We start from the raw sequence: 25,923 nt of genomic DNA, 5'->3' as shown, positions 1-25,923 counted from the left end.
ATAATGCATCCCTTCCTCTCTTCAAATCCGTTGCTAGGTAACCACTAATCTGCTATTATAGAATACTTTGAATTTTCTAGAATTTTATTAAAATGGGATAATACAGTAAGTATGTATGCTGTTTTCCTTTATTCTGCTTGCTTTGAATTAAACTTGATCTTTTTCTAGTTTCTTATTGTGAAAGCTGAGGTCATTGATTTAAGATCTTTCTTTTCTAATATAGCTGTTTAGTGCTCTAAATGTCCCTCTAAGCACTGTGCTAGCTATTTCCCACAAATTTGTCTCCTGTTTTCATTTCACTGTTTAAAATACTTAATTTTCCTTGAGACTTACTCTTGAGCCATAGATTATTGAGAAGTGTGTTATTTATTTTCCAAACATTCAGAGAATTTTCTATATATCTTTCTTTTACGGATTTTTAATTTACCTCCATTGTGGTCAGAGAACATATTTTGTATGACTTGAATCCTTTAACTTTATTGAGACTTGTTGTATGACCGAGATCTGGTCTATCTTGGTAAATAGTCAATGTGCATTTGTAAAGAACACATTTTCTGTTGTTGGGTTGAGTGTTGCTTAGGTGTCAACTAGGTCATATTTATTATTTGTGTTGTTCAAATCATCTATATATTCTTGCTTATTTTCTATCTCCTTGGTTTATCAGTTATTGAGAAGGATGTTGAAGTCTCTGACTAAAATTGTGGATTTGTCTATTTCTCCTTGCTCAGTTTTTGTTTCATGTATTTTGAATGTGTTGTTTAGGTGCAAGTATTTTTAGGACTGTTATGCCCTTATGATGAATTAACTACGTTATTATTATAAAATAGTCCTCTGTATTTCTGGTAATATTCGTTGTTTTGCAATCTGCTTTCTCTAATAATATACTCACGCCAGCTTTTTTAAAATCAATGTTAACATGGTGTATTTTTCCCTGTCTTTTATGTTTAACCTACTTGTGTTTTTATACTTAAAGTGGGTTTCCTACAGGCAACATATAGTTGAGGTTTTTTTCTAATTTTCTATTCTACCAATCTCAGTCTTTTAATTGGGTTGCTGTGAGACCATTAATATATTTATTGATATGGTTCTGCTTAAAACTACCACCTAGTTATTTGTTTTTTATTTTTCTCAACTCCACCAATGTCTGAAAACTGCTATTTCATATATTTTGCCCATTTTTTGAGTTGTTAATGTGGGAAGATGAGTCCATTCATTGTTACTTCATCATTGCTGGAAGTAGGAGTCCTTCACATTTTGTTTTTCATGCTGATTTGTTATTTATATTATGGACATTAGCCTTGTCTTTATATGTATGCCAAATAGGTTCTTGCAGTTTATCACTGGTCTTTTATTTATGTATTTTTCTCATAAAAGTATTTTTAATTTCAATTTTATCAAATCTTTCATTCTTTTCCTTTGGGTTTTTGTCATGCTTATAAATGTCTGCCCTATATTTTCTTCTCAACTGTCATGTTTAAAAGAAGAAAAATAACTCCTCAGTATAAATGAGTTTTATTTTTAACATCAAGTTTATTAATTATAAAATTAATACATGCACATGGTAAAAACATCAAGTAGAACAAAGGGCTATAGATAAAAATGGCCCCTCTTTGCCAAATTCCTCTTAACAGAGATAACTCCTATTGGCAATTTCCTGTATATATTCTCCCACACATATTCTGGACACATACACATACATGTGTATTTATCCTTTTATACACAAATGGGACACACACACAAAGACCCACACACAGAGTTCTGCAATCTTTCATTCAACATTATATCTCTGAGTTCTTACTGTGACTGAGTTTTATCAGATTTTTACCAGACTGACAGAGGGACCAGGGAAGTCAGAGAAGATGGAGGGGGATGTGCACAGGGAAAGGCATATTCATCTCTATAAAGCCAATACTTAGCACAAAACCTGGCACATAATAATTGTCAATAAATGTCTTAAATAACTAAAAGGAAAGAACTTAAGAAAACTGGAAACAAAGTGCTGTTTTGACCATCTCAGGCCAGATGTGGTCTCCGGACCGAAAGTTACCATCTCCCAGGGCAGCAAGGAACAATATATGATGATGGACGAGGACATGGAGCAGCTAGACCTCTAGCGGGCAGTAACTTCCCACTATGTGTCTCTTCCCCCACTAGATTTACTGTCTCCAGCACACACATTTAGTTCAAATGCACAGTTAACACTGACTACACAGCAGGAAAATCTGGGAGCTCAAAGACTACACAGCTGAGTTGTATCACATTTACACACTCATACAAATAGCTACCATTATAGTACCTACTGTGGGTCAGCACCATGTCAGGAACAACAGCCATATAAGGTTAATGTGAAGTTATCCCCATTTTACAGATGAGAAACTAGAAACTATTAGAATCCAAGTTGACTTGTTCAGGGTCACACAGCTAGTCAAGTAGCTTCCAGAGACACCTGTGTATCTAATTGGGTCAGCCTACTTTTCTGCCCATCCCATACCACATTAACTCCTATATCATGGACTTTGTGCTATTTTCTTTGCCTGGCATTCCCTTCCTCTACTTGTCTCATCTGGTGTTTTGTAGAAGCTAGGCAGAGAGAAACATGGGGTTGTGTAGGATCCATGCTAGGCCATGCAATTTGTTGTCACGGATGAGGAGTGAGTCAGCCATAGGAGTCCATGAATAAGAACAAACACATGGGGTATTAGAAGTTCAGAAAAGGAGTTGAGCCTGGAAACTAGAGAACACCCTCAGCTAGAATGTAGATACTGCCACAGCTCAGGAAACTCTAATGCAAACATTTTTCTCTCCCTAGGCGCTTTTGGCGAGCAGCTCACAAACACAGCCCTGTTGCCTGCAGTCTTACAGCCACTGGCCTATGTATCTCCCCCCATCTCAATCCTGCTCATTCTCAAGGCCCACATCAAGTTGTATCTCCATGAAGCCTTTCCCTATTAATGGAACTCATTCCTCTCTTTCCTTTGTGAATTAGTTTTACTTAAAATCAGCACCATAAGATATATGTTTGTATACTCTCTTGCCCTTTAATCATTTCAAGTATCTTGTTTCTTTAAGTTGACTCCTTCACATTCTTTTTCTATTGTTTCTCTGTCTGGTCTGGGTATTGTAAAACCTGGCTAGATTCCAGTCCCAATTCTCTCACTAATGAGCTGTGTGACCTAGAGCTAGTCACAGCCTATCTGAGCCTCATCTTCCCACTTTTGAGGGTTTCTGTGAGAACATAGTAAACATTATAATACAACATATGAATGTAAGGTATTATTGCTGAAGACATTTGAACTAAAGTGCCTCTGCCTTTCACACCTACTTAGTGGATGATTCTATGTAAGAAATAGAAATCACTGCTGTTTGTTTCACACCCGGGTCCTTGGCAATGGTTAACAGGTTTAGAACAAGAATATTGCACAACTGTTAAAGATGGTGGCAGATCGAGGGAGTCTATATGCAGCTGATTCAGGGGCTTTCCTTGGAAACTACCAGGTGATTCCAGGCTTGCTCATTTTTAAAGCTTCCATCTTTCTGAACGTTTCTTCATGTAAATGATCCGTGTCAACGCTATGAAAAATGAAAAGAATCTTGTGTCAAGTCAAGCCAGCAGATGCCTTCAGTAGCTTTCCTATCCACAAAGGTAAGATTCCCATTCCACTTGTTCCATAGCACCACCACTGAGTTACTTCACCCACATCAACTGCTTCCCTTAGCCTTAGCTCCTTTCCTTGAGAAAACTTCCTCTTGGACCCTCACTCTTGTCCCTCTCTGACTTTGTCCAAGGCCCCATTGCATGAGTCCATTAGTTCCTTCTCCTGTATATGGAACCTCTCCCTCTCTATGGGCTCCTTTCACTCAGACTACAGAATTGCCTATCCTCAACGAGCCAGAAAAGGAAAAGACCAACTCTCTCCCTCCTCCCTGCAGTTCCACCAGTCCTCCCAGCTATATCCCTACATCTCTTCTCCTTTTCACAAACTTTTAAAAAAAAATTTTAATGTTTATTTTTTTGAGAGAGAGAGAGAACACAAGTTCGGGGAGGGGCAGAGAGAGAGGGAGACACAGAATCCAAAGCAGGCTCCAGGCTTCAAGCTATCAGCACAGAGTCCAACACAGGGCTTGAACCCACAGACTATGAGATCATGACGTGAGCCAAAGTTGGACACTTAACTAAGCCACCCAGGTGCCCCTCCTTTTCACAAACTTCTTGAAAGATTAGTCTCTGCTCCTTCTCCCCTCCTTACTTCCTATCCTCAAGTCACTGCAGTCTGGTTTCTGGCCCCACCATGCCACTAAACCAGCCCTTGAGAAAGTCGCCTCTGGCCTCCAAATTACTAAATCCAATGGATATATGTTTCAGTACACGTCCTCTTGAACCTCTCTGCTGCATTTGATACTGTTGAGCACTTCTTCCTTGAAATTCACTTTTCCCATAGCTTCCAGGACACCATTTCTCTCCTGGTTTACTCCACGGGTTTTCTTTCCCATACCCACTTCTTAAAAAGTTGGTATTTCCCAGGGCTAATTCCCCAGAGATGTTCCTCAGAGGTTCTTCTCTTCTCACTCTCCCCAGAGGATCTCATCCATTGCCATGGCTTCATCTATCATCTCCAAGGCACACTCCTATATCCAACTGCCTACCTACTAGAAAACTTCCCACAGTGCAAACTCCATATGTGTGTCCCTGATTAAAACCCATTGACTACAAAAGAAGGTACAGCTCTTTCAAGTGTGTAGTGAGGTAAAGATTTCAGTTTTAATGGATAGAAGCTAATCTTTAGCAAAGTGAAATGAGTAACCATGCTAATTATGAAATTGTATAGTAAGTAGATATTTAATGCCACAGAAGTGTAAGAAGACCTTCCGAATTTTTTTTTTACTGACTTAGCAAAAGTTGCCTTACCTCTTGATGTATAGAGCTCACTGTTGGGCAAGAGGTAGGCCAATATGCTTAGGAAGCCCAGAGGTCTTCTGGGAGTTAAGAGACCAGTTATTATCTACCCCTTCTTTCCAAATTTAGAATTAGGAACACATACCAGGGTGAGCTAGGGGCCTTTATCCAAGACCCAGTGCCAGTGAAAGGCACCACAGCCCATAAAATAAGATTATCTTGAAGAAAGAAGGTTTAAGTGGGTCCCCTGACTCAACTCAGGGGCCTATGTCTTTGTGGGGCAAGGGCAGGTTTTATATATATATATATATATATATATATATATATATATATATATATATATATATTATGTGTGTGTGTGTGTGTATATATATATATATATCTGTATCTGTGGCTGATCATCTGTGGCTGATTCCAGGAGCTCCTCTGGAGCTCACCTCACCCTGACATATACAGTACTTTAGAGAACAATGGCTGTATGTTTGGGTTTGAACTAATATATCTGTAGCCTTAAAACCCAAGTATAATGGCACTGCATGGCTAGCAGGGATCCAGACCAGCCAGGGCATCACAGTCTAGTAACCAAACTTCTGTGGGACTGGTTAGATTCAGTTCTTAGGATCAGCCCCCTATGGCAGTGAGAAACAGCAGCAGCAGTGGACTGATTCTTCAACCAACTTTGGAAGCAAAACTAGCTTTACTTTGGGGACCAATTTTGGAAACATGAGGAGAGGCCTCAAAATGTACCACTGCTAGAGTATCAGAGATAGGGAGAGAGAGAGAGAGAGAGAGAGAGAGAGAGCAAGGGCTCAATTTGTACCCAGAATTCTGCTAACAGGTCTTACTAATCACATATGGCATACAGGCCTTACCTACCCCCTCAGTCTCACTTCTTGACACATTCTGCTTTGTACTTTATGCTCCAGAAATAGCAAACTCCTTGGATATTTCCCACCCATTTCCCTATCAAGTACCATAAACTGTACTACTTATTGTCTGGCTACCTTGCTCATGCATCTCCTGAGCTTGGACTACCCTTCTCCATCCTTACCACTATTTCTCTTGGCAATAGTCCTGAAACTTAACTCAGGTGGTCCTTCCTCCAAGAAGTTTTCCCTGCCCATCTTGGACTGGGTGGGTTGTCTCCTGCCATGACTCCCTCAAGACCTTACGATCCTCTTATTGCATTATTCAGTTTATGTGCCTGTCTCTACCACTAAGCCCACTGGCCCCTGAAGAGCACAGATCATGTCTCCTGTCTTATTCACTCTTGTCTCCTAGCACCTGGCACACTTGCCTAGTACATGGCACATATTCAGCAAGTACTGGTAGAATGAATGAAGGTGAGCTCTGTCCTCTGAGGCCACAATCTCTTTTATTCCTTGACCTTTTGAATGTCTAGACACATAGTCTTTATTGGATATATCATTAACTGTCTCTTTGCCTTTAGATGCTCTAAATTACTAATTGATCTTCTGTATGTATTTACTATATGCAAAGCAATGAGCCAGTAACTTTTTATTGGGGCAGGGGGAGAATACAATGAGGAATAAGCCTCACACTCAAGTAGCTCTTAGAAAATAACCTTTTTCCTCCAGCCTTTGCAATTTCCAGCGGAATTTCCCCCTTTTAGAAGGCTCTCCTGGATTTACTCCATCTCTATCCTACCACAGCATTAAATCATCCATAGTTTCCTCTCACCTTACGTGGATAACTATATATTTCTATTAATTTCAGTGTTGTTTGTTTTATATATACTCTAACATTCAAAACTGATTTGAGGTCAGTGAATGGTGTCTATTCTGTGTGTGTGTGTGTGTCCTTTGTTTTGTATTCTGAGCTATTATTGCACACTGTTGTCAACTTCTTGATTGACAAGTTATAAAGGTTTGAAGGCTGGCCTGAAAACACAATGGAAGCACATTGGTTAAAAGGCAAAGAACAAGAGATACAGGAAACAGCATAACAATTTACAATAAAAAAGCAAATAATGGCATGCCATCACAACAAAAAAAAATTCTCCTTGCTGTCACTTAGGATCATTGCTGAAGCATACACAATATAGAATGCTACCACATTAAATTACTCAATATTTAAAGAAACATTAGGATTGGTCATTAAGCTTATTCCAACCTGCTAACAATATAGGCTGCAGTTATTTCTTTTGAGAAAGACACCATGAAGGTCCCTAAATCCCTGATGCTTATCATGTTGTGAGTAACTCCCCCTTTCTGGGCAGTAATCACCACACTTTCAAGCCTTTGAAACTAACATACTTCACTTTGCTAGTAGAGAACCAGCTTCTGTTTCAGCCATACTTGTAATCAGGCCTTTATGTTGTTTGCATTTATACTTCAATCCATCAAATTGGCCTTGAATGTGGAATTTTTGCACTCGGCCTTTATTTTCCATTATGTGTTCCAGTTCTGAATTCCAGAAATGAATGGCCATTTGGTCACTGGTTAGCTGCCAACACAGCATAGCTGTATCCTAATTAAGAATGACTTTGTGTGTCAATGCCAGCCTGCTGAGCTGGCAGATGGACATTGACCAGAAAGGGTCAAGACCTCTACTTCCTATCATTGCATCATTATAGCTTCATTTCCTTGAGTCTTGAAGACTCTCAAATGTAAACATTAAGACCTCTAGCAAGTATTAGAAGAGAAAAGGGAAAGAATCTAACATTTATGGAGCACCATCTATGTGCCAAAGGTTGTACTGGGTGCATTTATAATTCATGTTTCACTTCATTCAATCCCCATGTCAACACCAGATAGTCAAGTATTAGTATTAGCTCCATTTTACAGACAAGGATACTTAAGTGCAGGGAGTTTAAGTAACCAGGGGTATGTAGCTAGTAGATGCTAAACCTAGTATTTAAGCCAGACCTAAAAGAATCTAGATCTGATACTCTTTTTCCTACACCATGCTGCTTTTTTTAGCAGTGAGATCCAGTGCTGCCTGTTCTCTGCCTCTCTCTTTGGCCCCGTGTCCAAAGAGGAGGCCTACTGGTAATTTCACTTCCTTTGATATTTTGCCTCAGCATGGCTTGCTCTCAGTTCTTCTTTCCCCACTGCAGTAGCCTATGATCAAACCTAACATGTCTGCCTTGACCCCCTCCCTCCCACTTCTCCCACCACATTAACTTACTAGAATGTTTGTAGTTTACATAATGGCTGAATCAGTGCATCACACAGCATTTGCACTCCAAAATCCTTGAGGTCATTTCCACTTAGGTCTAGAAGTGTTAGGTTCTTATTTCTGTTGAGGACAGAGGCAAGGGCTCCACAGCACGCATCTGTGAGATGACATTCTGCTAACCTAAGGAGGATTAGGGATTCGAGGAAGAAATCAGTTTTACCCCAAGTTCCAAAAAGACCCTCCATTTCATATATAGCCTGGAACAAGAGCCTGGTGAATAAAGGGTCCCTGTGCACTTACCACAAGGTCTGTAGTTTACAGGAGGGGTGTTTCAGCACAGCACCTACATACCCTCATCCCCTAAGGCATTATCACTGAGGTCAAGGTCTCTCAGGTACTCATTGGTGTAGAGTGCATTGCACAAATCCTGACAACACTCTCCAGTCAGGTGGCAGGTCCACAGTCTGCCGGGAAGTAAGGTAGAGAAGGCTGGCATCATTTCATCTGCACTGAGTCACTTTAGAAATTCTATTTGCCCACTGGAAAAACACATTAGAAACTCAGAGTGTCTTGTAAAAAAAAATCCCCTGGGCCAGGTCCAAGCAGAGATTGTGGAGTAGAGGAACATTTATTCCCCCTGAATTATTTGGATCTTCAATTATTGCTTCCTTGGAGATTCAATCACCAGGCCAAAAAAATACTCAATTTTAAGAGTTGCTGAAACATCAGGAAACTCAGCCTGTGGCTATAGTCCATGATACTTACGCCAGATCCTTTAACTGACAGTCAGGCTGTTTTAATCCTTTGCACAGCCATTTCAGTCCCCAATCTTCAATTTTGTTATTAATTAGAAGCAGCTTTGTCAGGCTCCGGGTGGAGCTCAGGACTTGGGCGAGGGACTCACAACAAGCCGCAGAAAGGGAACACTGGGAAAGCCTGGAGGAATGGGGATACCAAGGTGGCTGTTAACCATAGAGTCCCACTGAACTTCAAATGCCAAGGCCCATGAGAACAAGGATAAGTAGACACTTACACAAGACTCTCGATTATACCCTGTGCATGCTGCAGACCTTCACAGAGATGCTGTACTCCTATGTCCCCTAGGGTATTGGCGAACACAAAGAACTCTTTTAAAGTCTGACTCACTTGCAAGAAAGAAGAGAGCTCCATACAGCTAGCATCTGTTAGGTAACATGTGCTCAAGCTACCAAGAGAAAAAGAAGAAAAATCAGCCACTGCTGCATTTAGCTTTTCCTAGCCTCCCCATTTAACTAAGTTCTAGCCATCCTTCAAGTTCCAGCTCCTAGTGCAGCTCCTTCACAAAGACTCCTCCTGAAGTCTCCAGCTCATAGGGACCTCCTACCTTTCCCTGGGCTCATCTAGCATTTCTAAATGATTCCACAGTGTTGGGCACTTCATTACATATTGAATGAACTGTGTTGTTCTCCAATTGTTTCATATCTGTGTGCCCTTAAGGGCAGCCTTGTCACTTGTCCTTCTGACAAAACTACCTACATCTAGTCCAGTGTTGGGTGCATAGTAGGTGTTCTTTATAGAATTAATATTTAAGTAGTGGCATTCCTGTAAGCATGCAAGATGGTAATATAATGGAAAGAGCATGAGATTTGGAGACAGATTTTGGAGTCACATCCTGACTATACCACTTTTGAGTGCTGTGACTTTGGACAAGTCACTTTTCCCTGTGATCTTCAATTTCCTCATCTGTACAATGGAGATAAAAATCCATTTCTTAAGGTTATTGGAAAGAGTGAAATAGATGAAATAACTTCTGCCAAGCACCAAGCATAGATCTTGGCACACAGCAGGCACTTGACAAATTCAATAGTCATAAGATGCTACCAGACAGTTCTAAGAAACTTACTCTAGTTTCTCCACTTTACAGTTGGAATGTCTGAGACCTTCACAAAGATACTTCACCCCTGTATCCCCCAGGGGATTTTCACTCAGGTCAAGCTCAGTGAGGTTTGGATTGCAAATGAGAACAGAGGCAAGATAGTTGCAAACAACCTCTGAGCTTTCAGGGGGAAAGCTAGCACACAACCTTGAGAGAAAGAAAGATGAACAGAGATAAAATTGGCTGCTTTACCATCCTACTCACCCCCTGCCACAATACCTCATGAGCAGAGAAAATAAACGCCCACCCATACAAGACTGCCAACCTTGAGTATGTCACAACCTCCAGAGGAAAGAGTTATACCTTGCTCCCACAATACTGTGTCCCCCAGTAGGAATTCAGTAAGTGTTGACTGCCCCTCAAAAAAAAGTATTGGGAGGAAATATCAAGGCAACCTAATCTTATTTTAACTCCCTGCATGAATTTATAATTCTATCTTATAGTTTCTCTCAAATCCCAGGGGGAAGTACTATAATATCCTTAATAAGCTTCATAGTCAAAAGATCTTCCCTCTTATCTAAAAGTCCATTATCGGGGTGCCCGAGTGGCTCAGTCAGTTAAGCATCCAACATTGGCTCAGGTCATGATTTCATGGCTCGTGGGTTCGAGCCCTGTGTCAGGCTCTGTGCTGACAGCTGGGGCCCTGGAGCCTGCTTTGGATTCTGTGTCTCCTTCTCTCTTTGCCTCTCCCCTGCTCACATTCTGTCTGTCTCTCTCTCAAAAATAAAGAAACATAAAAAAATTTTAAATCCATTATTAATTAATTTTCCATCCTTACAGAGACCCAGCCCATCATTATCCTCTACATGATATTCCTTGTTTGGGATGAAGAGTGGTTTTTACCAACCTTCCTGTCTTCTAAATCTTTGTTTCTCCATATTAAGTAGTTCAATTTCTTGAACTATTTCCCATCAACTTTTTCTTCCATCATTTAAAAAAATTTCTATGATATGCACTACAATTTTTGAGTCCTCAATTTTCTCTTGAGTTACCAGGTTCCAACCTTAGCTTTGAAGGAGGGCTTATAAGTACACATGTCTGTATCTCCCCAATTTAGAAATTTTAAATAGAGGCATTCTGCCAGAAAAAAAAAGTTTTAAAGTGGATTTTTTAAAGCTTCAATGCTAAAGAGGTTTTGCCTTAAAAAACCCACATATATATTATGATAGTTAATTTTATGCCTCAAGTTGGCTGGGTCATATGTCCAGACATTTGGTGAAACATTATTCTAGATGTATTTGGAAAGGTCCTTTTTATATGAGATTAATATTGAAATCAGTATACTTTGAGTAAAGTAATTTACCCTCCATAATTTGGATGGGCCTCATCTAATCAGTTGAAAGGTTTTCTAGAAAAAGACTGACCTCCTTGAGAAGAAGACAGAATTCTCCCAGGAGAATGCCTTCAGACTTAAGCTGCAACATTGGCTCCTCCTTGTATCTCTAGCCTACTGACCTACTTTGTAGATATTGAACTTGACAGCCACCATAATCCACATGAGCCAATTCCTTAGAATAAATCTCTCTATACAGTTGACCCTTGAACAACACAGGTTTGAACTGCACAAGTTCACTTAAACATGACTTTTTGATAAATACAGTATAGTACTGTAAATGTATTTTTCTTTTATGATTTTCTTAACATTTTCTCTCCTTAGCTTACTTTATTTTAATACAGCATATAATAAATATATACAGAATGTGTTAGTTGGCTGTTCATGCTATCAATAAGGCTTCCAGTCAACAGTAAGCTATTTGTAGTTAAGTTTTTGGAAGGTCAAAAGTTCTATGTGGATTTTCAACTGGCGGGGTAGGAGCGGCCCCCCAACCTCCATATTGTTCAAGAGTCAACTGCATATTTTGTATATATCTTATTTGTTCTGTTTCTCTAGAGAACCCTAACATGTATATGATAAATTATATACTAAAATCATTACCATGGACTTTGAAGTCAAACACATGTCGGTTTTGAATTGTGCCTTTACCATGTTATTTAGTCTTGTGATCTTAGGTCTCCAGTTCCTCATCTGCTAAAATGGGGATAATAATTAAAGGAAATAATGGATACAAAGCACTCAGCACAATGGTTAGCACAAAGTAACTGTTCAATAAGTGTGGGTTATTATTATAGTCATTGATGTTATTGTTACTTACAATGAAAATTCTCTTCCTAAACTTGTTGCATAGAAACAATTTTAGGGACTGTCACTTTTTATTCTTCCTCTCCATGACTCTTTGAAATGTTTTGATCACAAAATGTCCATTTTGAGTTGCATATTTAAATTTTTTTTTCTTGCAGTAAGGAAACTAACAGTTACAACTTACTTGAGCTTCTGTAATTTGCAATTTGGATCTTTTAAGCCTTCACAGAGGAATTTCAGAGCTGAAGCTTCCAGTTTTGTTTCCCTAAATTCCAGATCAGTGAGCCACTGACTGGTGCTGAGAACAGCTGCTAGTGCCCCACAAGAAGCAGGAGATATAAGGCATCGGTACAACCTTCAGAGAAAAGAAGAATGACCTCATCATCTTGTTCATGCTCTCCCCACATGCAAACAGAAATTGACAAAAAATTATATGAACAGAGAAAACAAAATCTCCTGCTGTCAGTTATCTCAATGTCTGTAAGACACAGTTTGGCTGCTTTAATCATTCACACAGAAGCCTCGTTCCTGAATCTTCCAGGGTATTTTTTACAAATTCCAAATCTGTCAAATACTGGTTAGTTTCAAATACTAAAGAGAGGTCCCTACCACAAGAAGCTGTGAGGTGGCAGAAAATCAGTCTGTGTGGAGAAAAAGACATTTCAGAGAAGAAAGAAAATAGGACTCCCCTTAAAGGTACCTGTTTGTACCTTACTGATGTAATGAATTTTTTCAATCCACTCAACAATTTATTGGGTGCTTACCACTGTGCCAAATGCTAAAAACACAAAAATAATTAAGACCCCAACTTGGCCTTCAAGGATGTGGGAAAATGGGGGGAAAAAATTAGAAAATCATGGATACAGTGTGAAAAGTACTTCAAGTGGTATGTGTAAGGTATCATGGGGACACAGAAAGGTAGTACAATTCAACCTAGCTTGGGGTGGGGCTTGGAGGATCAAGAAATATTTATAAAAAAATAAATACTTGAGTGCTGTTGTGAAAGGGGAAGAGAAATTGAACAGCTGGATGAAGAGAATGGAAGCAGGAGGAAGAGGAGGAGCTGAGGGACAATTCACTCATGGAGCAGCCAGTGCAAAGGCCAAGAGATGGAAAGGCCAGAGACAAGACAGAGGATGTTTTGTTTGAGAAACTTCCAATTACAGCTGACCCTTGAACAACTCAGGGGATTAGGGGCTTCAACCTCCACAGAGTTGAAAATCCACCTACAACTTTTGACTCCCCCAAAACTTAACTACTAATAGCCTACTATTGACCAGAAACCTTAACAATAATCAATTAACGTGTATTTGTATGTTATATATATTACATACTATATTCTTACAATAAAGTAAACTAGATAAAAGAAAATGTTACTAAGAAAATCATAAGAGAAAATACATTTATAGTACCGCTCTGAATTTATTTAAAAAAAAATCCACATATAAGTGGACCTCCACAGTTCAAACTCCCTGTTGTTCAAGGGTCAATTGTATTTGCTATGGCCTATTTTAAAAGACTAGAAGGACAGGGGCGCCTGGGTGGCTCAGTCGGTAAGCGTCCAATTTCAGCTCAGGTCATGATCTCACAGTTCGTGGGTTCAAGCCCCGTATCGGGCTCTGTGCTGACAGCTCAGAGCCTAGAGCCTGCTTCAGATTCTGTGTCTCCCTCTCTCTCTGCTCCTCCCCCACTCACACTCTGTCTCTCTCTCAAAAGTAAATAAACATTAAAAAAATAAAAGACTAGAAGGATACATATGTATATATATATATATATACACACACACACACACATATATATCAAATTATTAACAGTGGTTATCTTCTAGGTTGGGAAAGGGTGAGATTACAGGGAGACATTTACTTTATAGGTATTTAAAATGTATTTACAATGATCATAAGTTATCAAAGAGTAGTTAAAAATATAAAAACATGATATATGCTTACTATAAACAATTTCTATGATAGAGAAAAACGTAAAGAATAAAGTTTTTTTAAGTACTATATTCCTATCACCCCAAAATAACCACTGTTAAAATTTTGGTACACGAATTTCCAGATTTTTAATGCATGCATACATATGTTATTTGTAACAAGTGAAATCATAGGAATATGTATTTTAAAAAGATAAAAACTTTTTTGGGGCACCTGGGTGGCTCAGTCAGTTAAGCATCCGACTTTGGCTCAGGTCATGATCTCCTGGTTCATGGGTCCAAGCCCCACATCAGGCTCTGTGCTGACAGCTCAGAGCCTGGAGCCTGCTTTGATTCTGTGTCTCGCTCTCTCTCGGCCCCTCCCCTGCTCACACTGCCTTTCTCTCAAAAACGAATAAACGTTAAAAATTTTTTTTTAAAAAGATAAAAACTTTTTCCAAACCTCCTCTCCAATTCCACCTCCCAGAGATAACCAATGTTAAGAGTCTGGTATATACCCTCTTACTCCTTTTTCCAAGATCATAGAAACATACAGACACACACACAGATTTTATTTTACAAAAATGTGATCATAGAAGAAATTACATCAAGTTTACAATGTACTCTGTCATTTGTCCTTGCAGTAGGCCCATTGATAGAAACTAAGATTCATTTACAGCAGCAAGTCATATAGTAAGTGGCAAAGTAGGACTAAACCTGAAGTCTGTCTGATTTATCCAGAAGTCTTCGGAAAGTCAGTGGAGATTTAAAGTGAGATGGTCATATCCCTCTAATGCCAGGAAGCAGGAGACAGACCAGATATCAGAGGGCTTCAGTCCAGGGAAGAAATAGGGTAGGGGTAGCTGACCTAGGATGGTGGGGGCAGCAAAGGTGGACAGATTCAAGACATGGTTTGGGGGTGAAGTGGCCAAGATTTATGACCATTTAGGGTCACTACAGTATTCAGTGCTGGGCCAGTGGGCAATGAAGCTGTTCCCTAGCTCCACCTTCTTCCTCCAAGGCATTCAGGAGGCCCATGGGGGATTGGGGCTGCCTCTTGTTCTAGAAAATTCCATCTCTAGGAGGGATGGGCCCCCTGGTATGGGACAAAGCATTATGGTGGGGTGCGCATAACTTCTTGTATTTGATTACAAGTCCTTTATGTTCTTGATTCTAAGTCTTTTCTGACCACTCCTGCTATTTCCGGCTTTCAAGGACTTTCAACAATATAGCAGGTCCTCTTATGTCCTGGAGTTGGGACAGAACCTTCCTCTCACATTCCCTCCCACCCCCACTATCACTGGAAGATGGAACAGTCCCAGAGTAAAAGATTCCAGAATTGGCCCTAAGACTTCCTTTTTCTCAAGCCCTTGGAGGGAAAAGTACCCTCTTGCTTGGGCTTATTAGGTAGGTATGGTTAGGTATGGTTAGTCTGCACCCCATCTGGCCCCGGCTGGAGGTGTACTAGGGTGGGGCAAACCAGTCAGTGGACCTTTCAGAGGGTCTGAGGGAGGAGGGGCAGGGCAAACAGATGGTTGGAAACGCTGGGTGGGGGAGGGGACGAGAGGGCAGGACTGGAGAAAGGGGGACAAGGGGACCAGACGAGGGAGGCGGAGGTGCAGTGGGTGTGTGGGGACAATGTGGCAGGATGGGGGAGGGGGTGGGATGGGGGCAGGGGGGATAAGGGGGCAGGACGGGGGGGGGCAGCGGGATGGGGAAGTGGGGTGGGGTAGGGACGAGGTGGCGGGTCAGGGAAGCGGGTAGGATGAGGGGGTGGGACAGAGGAGGTGGGGGGGGATATAGGGGCGGGGGGGGGCAAGAGGGCAGGACGGGGGGAGGAGGGGGGCAAGGCCGGACGGGAGGAGGGGAAGGGGGATAAAGATGGAGGGGAAGGGGGACAAGGGGAGAGGGGCAAGGGGGGTCTACGGGACAACTGGTTTGTTCGTTTCTGCAGGGCCAGCCAAACCCCTAAGGTTCTCAGTCATCATGGCCTTGAAACCCGACGACCCCAGTGGTGGGTTCCAGCACAGCAAAGTGGTAACCTTCATCAATGAGAAGATGGCTGGGCACACAAAAGGCCCGGAGTTCTACCTGGAGAATACATCCTTGCCCTGGGAGGAGGTGGAGGACAAACTCAGGGCCATCCTGGAAGACAGCACAGTGTCCAGTGAGGCCAAAGAGGCCTGTGCCTGGAGCAGCCTGGCCCTAGGTGTGCGCTTTGCCCGCAGGCAGGGCCAGTTACACAAGCACAGGGTACACTGTCTGCATGACTTTGCCAAACTGCATAAGACCGCTGCACAGACCTTGGCCTCAGACCTAAAGGAGTTCACTACACAGCAGGAGATGGAACACAAAGAGGCAGCCTTCCAGCTACAGATGGCCCAGGCCAACCTGGAAGAGGTGCAGACAGAACGGGATTTCCTGAAGTGGAAGCTCCTCCAGGTCTTAAAGATTATCTCTGCTTGATCCCTGCCCTATCTCCCTGCCCCATCCCCTCACCACCCCCAGAATGGGTCTCAACACTGCCCACTTTTCTCCCAACAGCTGCAGTCTCTGCAGAAGCAGGTCCAGGTCTCAGAGGAGCCAGGCCTGGCCACTAGGACAGAAGGAGCAGGTAAGGTAGAGGAGGCGGGAGTTGCTGCCACTTCTACTGCTTCTATTGGCACTGCAGGAAGAGGAAGAAGAGGACAGAAGAATGCAGAAGGGGCAGAAGCTGCAAAGGAGCCAGGTGGAGGCCTCATGCACCTGCTTGGAGCTGTGGAGCGGAAAAATTACACCACCAGTGGGCAGAGGAAGGGAGATATTAAGTCAGTGGAAACAGCCATGTTTTATTTCTCTGGGACCATCAAGCCTAGGGCCACAGTCACACCATCACCCCTTCCTGTCCAGCTCCCTGCCTCATTCACATACTCCTACGCCTGTCCCTTTTCCCCCTTCCCACCTGCGCCCACACCAGTCCCACCAGCAACACCATTCACCGTAGGAACTCCAGTTCAGACATCTCCCCACTGGAGGCCCTCTGAGGTTAGTGTGAGGTCTAATGTGGGGTCCCAGGGAAAAGACCCTCAAGAATCCCAAAGAGACAGGAGAGACTCTGATCCCTATCATCATAGAAGACCTCCCATATTTCGCAGACCTGGGGATTGGGACTGCCCTTGGTGTAAAGCTGTGAATTTTTCAAGGAGGGACATTTGCTTCCGCTGTGGGAGGGGAATCTGGCTGCAAAGCCCTCAATAAATTAAGAAATGTCAAATAGAACAGAAACCTATACCAGTGGAAAATCAATTTTTGAGGGATGGGGGAAAGGTGAGGGAGGGGACTCAGTGGAGTGGGGAAGGGGATAAGTGGGAGAATGGGGCTAAGGGAATGGGAGGGAGGTGGGGTGGGAAGTGGAGAAGGTGTAGATTGACAGGGAGAGACATGTTTTGATGACCCCCTTTGTGTTCCAGAGCATTAGTGTTCCATACCCCAGAAGCACCGTAGCTTTTGTTCTTCCTCCTAAGCCCTAGTATCTAGTGGACATGAGCAGCCATGTATATGACAATCCACCCATCTCCCCACCTAGGCTGTATATGATGGGAGGAGCGGACATCTGACCCATCCTTAGCCAAACAGGTTCTCGAACAGAGAGGCAGATTTCATAGAGTGGTGTTGGGCAAGGAAGCAGTGGGTTATTTGGAGTCGGGGCCAAGGTCAGAGTCATGAATGCCGAGGCCACAGCCAAGGACTGGCCCCGGCTGTCAGAACTGTGTGCTTTATAGAAGCCAAGTGTCTTAGAGGATACTAGAATGAGGTCCCAGGGAGCAGATAAGGCATAGAGAAAGCACAGGAGTTGATCCTGTAACCCTAGAGATGGAGACAGTGGTGGTCTTTCTACAGTTATGCTGCATGAAAATCCAATCCACACAGATACCCTTTTCTTTAAGTTAAGTTGAGTGGGTTCCTGATCTGGGTAACCAGATTATTTCCAAGTCAGAAATTGGCACCAAGAAGAGCAGTCACAAGCCACAGATCATCCAAGAAAAATGTCAACACTGGCTGGGGAGGAGTATCAGAGAGCTACAGGTAGTGAGGATTCCTATATCCCAAGAGTCTCCCGGAATGAACTGGACAGGAAGCTTGTTCGTGTTCTGATCAAGTTATATCATGAGAAACCATCAAAAAAGGCCTGGGGTTAACCCTGGGCTTACAACACAGCAGATATTTGCCACCCCTAAGATGAAATCCCTCAGGACTGCATACAGAGGACACCAGCACCAGATGCAGACAACTGCTATGGCTGTATAGCCCCGAAACATGAGAATCTTCCCCAGTCCCCAGTGGCAGAACTGGGGACAGACAGATCTGAACAGGGAACCCCTACCACTTCCAAGGAGGTGAGTCAGCAAATGATAGTGCCCAGAGGGTTTGCTGGTCTAGTTTATGGACCAAAGTGTGGTGCTATCCTGAGCAATTCTCTCCCCAAACCCACTGCCAGAATAATAGTGGGAGGGGGGATCTGGTTACAAAGGTCTCAGTGAATTCATAAATGAAATAAAACATATCCCAATGGAAAATCAATGTCTAGAGGGAGGGGGTAAGCTGGGAAAAGAGAAGGGGAGAGGATGGTTTGTGTTTCCTTTCTCATGATTCTAAGTGGTGTTGAGGGAGACTAAATGTATGGATTAGCCCACAGGTAGAAGGATCGTGAGGTGTCACACCTGGACCAGAGTAAGAAAACTGGAGGAGCCCTGGACATCACCCAGGGACTACAGACATAGAGCCTGAAGCTATAATGGCCCTGGTTCATCACCATAGCTCCTGGATAGGCCTTTGGGCTGTCTCCTATTGGGGCAGGTGTGGACAACCATCAGGATTGGGGGCAACATCCCTAACCTGCATTTTCAGGAATATCTTTGGGCTTGTTTATATTCTTCTAGGACAGAGTTTTCCAGCCTCAGCACTCCTCACACTTGAGGTTGAATAATTCTTTGTTGCAGGGGGCTGTCTAGTACACTGCGGGATGTTTGACAGAATCCCTGGCCTCTACACATTAGAGGTCAGTAGCACCCACTCCCCAAGTTGTGACAAGCAAAAATGTCTCCAGGTATTGCCACATGTCCACTGGAGGGTGAAACTGCCACTGGCTGGGAACCATAGAGGTGACAAGGTCCTTAGGAGTAGTCATGACAGTGGGAAGAGAGATGCAAGGAGAGCATTCTCAGAGTGCCCAGGGCTGCAGGGGAGGCCCTAAAGTAGGAACTGAAAAGTATTCATTGGATTTGGTATTATTTCGATCTTTGAACAGATCTGGGCCAGGGAGGGGTAGAACCCAAACCACAAGGACTGAGGAGTAAATGGGAATTGAGGAAGGGGGGCTCTTCAAGAACTCCTAGCAGTAAAGGGAAGGAGTGGGGTACATGGTTGAGAGAGGGTTCCTTTTAATATGGGAGAAACTTGAACCACGGGGAAGGAGACAACTGAAGAAAGCTTGAAAACATACAACAAACAAGAGAGAGACCCTGCTTACCACATTGGGAGGCATGTCCATTGTACTATTCAATAAAAAATAAAATATGACGGCCAGTTTTGTGTGTGTGTGTGTGAAACAAAACCCTCCAAGCTCTGTAACTGCATATGCAGGAGATATATATATATATATATATATATATATATATATATATATTATAGGTTTATTTGTGCCTTATGTTACACATTGATGTTTGAAAAGGCATAGAAAAAAAGGTCTGGAAAGATATTTAGCAAACAAGGTGTTACCTAGGGAGGTAACAGGGCATGGTAAGCAGGAGTGGGGATGTTGGGGTATAAGGTGGGGTGGGGTATGGGACAGTAGGGGGGGAGGGCTTTTATATCTTTATATACTTCTGTGTTGTGTAAAGTGAAATAATTAAATGCTTAAAAATTAAAAATTAAAAAGTGAATTTACTTGCTTGGGGAGGTTTGGAAAGGCCACCTCTTCCTCTAGGACAGGAGGGAAGGAAGGAGAACAGACACTGATCTGTGTGGTGAGAGGTTTAGAAACAAGGGAGCTCGTGCCTGTGTGCTTGAGATGTGGACTGAAGGAGACAAGATACCTGAGAGTGAGCACGGAATGGAAGTCAGCGTGGTGGGTGGGGAGTTGCTGAGCAATGGCACTTTGGGGAATAACAGCAGGGGATGGAGGTGAGGCATGGAGGGAGAGGAAAAGATCACTGAGCTGCATGGAGTGGGACAGGACCCAACTGAAAGAAAACCAAGGAAGAGGACAGCAGGATCTGGAAGGAGAAGAGGGTAGGTCCAGGAGGGGCACAGACACAGATCTCTTAGATGTTATAGACTTCCATCCACTCCCTACAGCAAAAATAGCATATACAAAAGGGACAGAGGCTGGAGGGGCTGACAGGGATCTGTGCCTGACTCTCTACCCCTTCTAGGTTTGTAGCATATCTTATCATTTGCTGTTCTGCTATGGAGAAGCTGAGCACTAGTTATATTTTGTTTGCAGGTCCCATCACCTGGGGGTACAATTTCTAGCAATCCAGTTTCTACCTTACAAATACCTAAGTATTTAAAGCAAAGTTAAACTTACTTCAGGTCTTTGATTTTACAGCATGGATTATGTAGTGCTTGGCAGAGCAAGTGTAGCCGAGACACTGGCAAATTGCATAGCTTGAAGGACCTAAAAAAGATGAGAAAGCAAAAATAATTTAAAACAAGACAGTTAAGAACAAAATTTTAAGTAAAAGGCTTACTTTGGCTTCTGTTTACCATACTAGTATTCATTTACTTCTTCCAAAGTCCCATTTTGCAGAGAAGGAAATTAAGGCACAAAAAAGTTAAGATATTTGCCTAAGGTCACATAGGTAGGAATAGAATGGAGGTCAGCACTCAGATCTGTCTGACTTCAAAGCCCAAGCCATGTTACTGTGTGCCAGGCACCAAGGTAAGCACTTTACATATAAAATTATCTTATCTGGTCCCTAACACAATGATGGATATCATAATCATCGTTTTGCAGATGGCTCAGAGAAGTTGAGTTGCCCAAGCTATCTACACTATAACTATATTTTGGTTGTCAGTACTAATAAAATAATTAATCATTAAAAACTAGAAAAGTTCATATGTTTTGAACTATAAAAGTTCAAATATTCATATGTTAAACATAATTCTGTGTTTAATTTTTTGAGGAATACCCAAAGAAAACAAAAACACTAATTTGGTAATATATATGCACCCCTATGGTTATTGCAGCATTATTTACAATGGACATATTATGAAAGCAACTCAAGTGTAGATCAATAGATGAATGGATAAAGATGTGGTGTGTGTGTATGTATGTGTGTGTATGTGTATTTATATATATACAAACAATACATATATATATGTATGTATATATATACATACATACACAATGGAATATTACTCCACCATAAAAAAAGAATAAAATCTTGCCTTTTGCAACAACATAGATGGATCTAGAAGGTATAATGCTAAGTGAAAGAAATTAGTCCAAGAAAGACAAATATCACATGATTTCACTCATATGTGGAATTTAAGAAACAAAACAGGGGCGCCTGGGTGGCTCGGTCGGTTAAGCGTCCAACTTCAGCTCAGGTCATGATCTCACGGTCCGTGAGTTCGAGCCCCGCGTGGGGCTCTGTGCTGACAGCTCCGAGCCTGGAGCCTGTTTCAGATTCTGTGTCTCCCTCTCTCTCTGCCCCTCCCCTGTTCATGCTCTGTCTCTCTGCCTCAAAAATAAATAAATGTTAAAAAAAAATTAAAAAAAAAAAGAAACAAAACAAATGAACAAAAAAAAGAGAGACAAAAAATAAACAGACTTTTAAATACAGAGAACAAATTGGTGGTTGCCAGAGGGGAGGTGGGTGGAGTTGTGTGAAATAAATAAAGGGGATGAAGAGCACACTTATCTTGACAAGCACTGAGAAATGTACAGTATCACTGAATCACTATATAGTACACCTGAAATTAATATAACACTGTATGTTAATTACACTTGAACAACAAAATAAACCTAAAACAGTACAATAGTGAACTCTCTGTCAACATGCTTGTGAAAGTTTAAGCCCCCTGATAAAGGCAATAGGGCTGGGGTAGGGACTCCATTTAAGGCTGCTTTTCTGGAAATCTAGAATGAACCAGAAGCCTCTTTTTGTTTCCATCAGTGTTTAAAAGTTCTCAATGCATTTATCCATCATTTTACTTTATAATATACAGTTGAAGTGGTCTTGAATTTATCAAGACATTGTAGCCAAGGTCCTTGGTAATTCCAAGTCCATGTAACCTCTCCTACTCCTTCCACTCTAGTCCCAAACACCCTTGCTGCACTTCCCTTCCCCTCCCCACTTCCTTCAAACACACCTACCCCATACTCATTTCTACCTCTATGCTACTCCCACTGAGGAAATATAACTATCAGAGAAAAGACTCGGGTTAACACTTCCTAAGTAGAGCCTTCTGCCCACTCTCTTCTTCTCAAGGTCCCCTACCTCTCAGCTGGTCATACAACTAAAGGAGTGGCAATGTCCATCTTAACCCAAGTATTGAGAACGGACTTACGACCAGTGGCATTTTCTAGATAACACAGGTCAATAAGTCAATAGAACTGTATTTTGCAATATATAGAATCTGTATGAAATAAGTGGTTTACCTAAGCTTCTTTGAACCCTTTGTGAAGGTGGAAGCCTGGTAGAAAAAGCCCAAGATTCACAGCAATATATGCAGGAGTACAATTCTGCCCCTTACTAACCTGAGGCTCTCTGAGGCCTCAGTGATGAAGTATATGTAGAAGAGAGTGATAACCAATTCAATGTTAAGTTTACCACCTTTTCCAGAATAGCAGTCATCAACACCAAAATAGTAGAGTCCTCAATGATAATCTTGATGACTTACATGCTCATAACACTTTTATAATTATAAAGTACATTCACAAGGTAACAGTGAAGACTAATACACACACACACACACACACACACACACACACACAGTGGCTAGCACAGTGCCTAATACATAATAAGTGCTCAGAATTGTTAACCTTCCCTTAGTGTCTACCTAGTCTAGTGTCCAATATGTGATATATATTGAATAAATCCTTACTGGGTTGATTGACATAAAATATGGAAAGTGGAGATGATTCATTTTATTTATTGACAATACCAGAAATGATCATGTGCCTGAATACTTGAAATAAACAAGAAAGCCCATGATTTATGAAGGCCAAAACATTGGAGAAAATACATTAATATACTCACTGATTAAGTGTAAAGACTGGTATCATGAATGCAGAGACTTGCTCTTCCTCCTCAAATCCAATTAGGTGCTGACACTTCAGAGACACTGACAGATGACTGTGACTGCTTTTTACACAGAATGACATAGCCAGAATGTCCATTTTTGTGTAGATAGGTTGAAACAATATAATTGATTGTAAATCACCAATTATCTTTTCTGCATATTCTTCTTCCTGAATCTCATACAAACAATTAAATAAGTCCATTGGCTCAATCTGTAACATAGAATATTTATCCTTTATTTCTTTCTCAGTCCATTTCAATAATTCCTCTCGAAGTCCTGGGGAGACTTTTCTTCCAAAAGTAGTTTCCACAGCCTTTCCCTTTCCTTTACGTAAGAGGCCAAACAAGAACTGTATCGTTAATGATGAAAACCCTTTCCCATATTGTTGGAATATTTCTTGCCACGTTTTCCCCACTTGATCAAAAAACATCCAGCTGCCGTCATTCTTTAGGGCATAGAACACAGCAGTCAAGAACTCTTGGAAACTGAAGTGAAGGAAAGTGTAGACATTGACACTTCCTTCAGATTTTTTCAAAAAGTAATTTAGAAAAGTGCAATTGATATCATATACCCCTATCCCATGTCTCCTGAGGTCACGGACTTCAAATAGGACCTGTTGGTTCTGTAGTCCCTCTGCAGCCAAAGAGCAAAGGCCCCACAGACAACTTTGTCCCTTCCACACTGAGATACCTGTAAGGGTTTTGAGGCACTTGGAAAAGTAAAACAGATACACATCAGTCATGGTCTGAAGTGACCTCATAAGACTCCTGTCACCATCTTCCTGTGACTGCAGGACACTGCAGATCATCCAGGAGATGATGGAAAGAGAGGACATAATGTCAAGGCTTTGATTTTGTCGCAGCTCATAAAAGACTCTCATTGCTGCATTAGCACCTGAAAACTGACTCAAGAAATATGCTCTCTTTTCAGCATTTGTAAACCAAATCATCTCGGCCTGGATAGTTTGTTTTAACAGAGAGTAGAGCTTCTTCATGGTTGCAGGCCGGGCAGTTATCAGCAGGGAGGATTCAGGGAACAGTTTTTTCCTCACAAAACTATGTAAGAGGGTCTCTACTGGTTTCTGCTCCTGGGGGTTAGCACTAAGATCCTCTTCCAGGTTACCTACAGGATGCTGGAGCTCAGGAAATCCATCAAGTATGAAAAGAAGCTTCTCTGGATACACAAGAATAACATCCAGAATTGGTCCATCTATATCTTGAAAAGTGTTAGTGATCAGGTCAGCAGCACTAAGGTTAGCAATATGGCTTATTTCTCTGCAGTTTACATAGATGAGATAGTCAAACCTTCCTGGAGTAACCATTCCTGCTGCTCAGTCAAACATGAACTTGTGCACCACAGCTGTTTTCCCAATCCCAGCACATCCCTGAAGCACCACAGTTTGGGATGAGCTGCAGCCCTCTTCAGCAGGATCAAATACATGTCCCATATCAATAAAATTATCTTGTTGAGGAATCCCACACGGTGTCTTTTCTGATATACCATGTTCTCTTTTTTTTTTTAATTTTTTCAATGTTTATTTATTTTTGACAGAGACAGAATGCAAGTGGGTTAGGGGCAGAGAGAGAGGGAGACACAGAATCTGAAACAGGCTCCAGGCTCTGAGCTGTCAGCACAGAGCCCGACGCGGGGCTCGAACTCACGAGCTGTGAGATCATGACCTGAGCCGAAGTTGGACACTCAACCGACTGAGCCACCCAGGTGCCCCATATACCATGTTCTTTTATAAGAAGCAGCCATGACTCTATATGATTGCCATGATGATAACATTTATGGACTCCTATGTTTAGGTATTTTTCTTTCAGATGTTTTCTAAATATTTCCCGGGAATCTAATGAGGTGACACCAAGAGTTAGTAATCACAGAATCCTAGACAACAATACAAAACAACAGCTATAACTAATATCACCATCTCCACTTGGACATCTTATTTTACATGTCTAAACCTGAGCTCTGGATTTCTGTGTGGGTGCCCTCCCCCCCCCCCAAAAAAAAAACCCCTCTGCAGGCATGTCATCTCAATTAAATGATGTCACCCAGTTGCCCAGAAAAATATTAGGAGCCATTCTTTATTTCTTTTTTCCCCTTGAATCCTCCACATCCAATCAATTAACAAGGCCTATCATAAGCTTTCAATCCACTTATTTATCACTACATTCTCAAATACCAACCAAATACAAGGTACTACTAACTCTTTCCTGGAGAAAGAAAGAAATAGACTCCTACTATTCATCTACTCTAGCTTATCTATGGCTCCTCTCCACACAGCAGCCAACATGATCTTCTAAAAATATCAATTACATCATGTGACTACCATACCTGAAACCTTTCAAAAGCTTTTCATTGCACTTCATATAAAATCCAAAACCTTACCCTACAAGGTGTGCCACAAATCACTCTCCTTCTCAGTCCCTGAAGACACACTAGCTTACTTTTAGTTTCTCACAAATGCCATGTTCTTTCCCACCTCAGGGCCTTTCCAGCAGCTTTTCTCTCTGCCTGGAACACCCTTTCTGCTCTTTCCATGGAGAGCTTTTTTTTTTTTTTTTTATCCTTCAGATCTCAACTTAAACATTACTTCCTAGAAGAGGACTTGCTTGACCACCCAATTT

At 41.8% G+C, this 25,923-nt stretch overlaps 2 protein-coding genes across 5 annotated transcripts; one reads left to right on the top strand and one right to left on the bottom strand.

Annotated features, from left to right (window-relative positions):
- Nucleotides 1-1,493: 1,493 nt before the first annotated feature.
- On the bottom strand, nt 1,494-24,798 carry LOC131502253 (NACHT, LRR and PYD domains-containing protein 12-like). Of its 3 annotated transcripts, XR_009256986.1 has the most exons (9): nt 23,251-24,798; nt 20,571-20,660; nt 12,275-12,445; nt 9,918-10,097; nt 9,069-9,239; nt 8,801-8,971; nt 8,336-8,499; nt 8,045-8,215; nt 1,494-3,570 (listed from the first exon to the last, which is right to left on the bottom strand). XR_009256986.1 is itself a non-coding variant. In XM_058712931.1 (8 exons), exons 1-7 carry the CDS (start codon nt 24,612-24,614, stop codon nt 8,379-8,381), a joined length of 2,268 nt encoding a protein of 755 aa, XP_058568914.1. In that variant the 5' UTR covers nt 24,615-24,798; the 3' UTR covers nt 1,494-3,570; nt 8,336-8,378. The 3 variants fall into 3 exon arrangements, 2 of the variants coding, with proteins under 2 accessions (XP_058568914.1, XP_058568915.1); XM_058712931.1 differs by lacking the exon at nt 8,045-8,215; XM_058712932.1 differs by lacking the exons at nt 1,494-3,570; nt 8,045-8,215; nt 8,336-8,499 and having other exon boundaries at nt 8,858-8,971; nt 9,069-9,135.
- TEX13B (testis expressed 13B) lies at nt 15,354-17,272 on the top strand. Of its 2 annotated transcripts, none has more exons than XM_058712934.1 (3): nt 15,354-15,409; nt 15,957-16,402; nt 16,547-17,272. In XM_058712934.1, exons 2-3 carry the CDS (start codon nt 15,989-15,991, stop codon nt 17,237-17,239), a joined length of 1,107 nt encoding a protein of 368 aa, XP_058568917.1. In that variant the 5' UTR covers nt 15,354-15,409; nt 15,957-15,988; the 3' UTR covers nt 17,240-17,272. The 2 variants fall into 2 exon arrangements, with proteins under 2 accessions (XP_058568917.1, XP_058568916.1); XM_058712933.1 differs by having other exon boundaries at nt 15,957-16,444.
- Nucleotides 24,799-25,923: the final 1,125 nt, after the last annotated feature.

Source organism: Neofelis nebulosa, chromosome X, assembly GCF_028018385.1.
Source record: "Neofelis nebulosa isolate mNeoNeb1 chromosome X, mNeoNeb1.pri, whole genome shotgun sequence".
Lineage (NCBI taxonomy): Eukaryota > Metazoa > Chordata > Mammalia > Carnivora > Felidae > Neofelis > Neofelis nebulosa.
Note: the sequence above shows the minus strand (reverse complement) of the source record. Positions and strands in the feature narration are given on the sequence as shown.

What these genes read in the sequence shown, in the direction of transcription:
- TEX13B (XM_058712933.1), top strand. Translation starts at nt 15,989, where the DNA reads ATGGCCTTGAAACCCGACGACCCCAGTGGTGGGTTCCAGCACAGCAAA. An exon ending in TGAAGTGGAAGCTCCTCCAG is followed by an intron (nt 16,445 to 16,546) that starts GTCTTAAAGATT and finishes TTCTCCCAACAG; the next exon opens with CTGCAGTCTCTGCAGAAGCA.
- LOC131502253 (XM_058712931.1), bottom strand. Translation starts at nt 24,614, where the DNA reads ATGGTTACTCCAGGAAGGTTTGACTATCTCATCTATGTAAACTGCAGA. An exon ending in TGTAAAGTGGAGAAACTAGA is followed by an intron (nt 9,240 to 9,917) that starts GTAAGTTTCTTA and finishes TTCTCTTGGTAG; the next exon opens with CTTGAGCACATGTTACCTAA. An exon ending in GGTATAATCGAGAGTCTTGT is followed by an intron (nt 8,972 to 9,068) that starts GTAAGTGTCTAC and finishes CCATTCCTCCAG; the next exon opens with GCTTTCCCAGTGTTCCCTTT.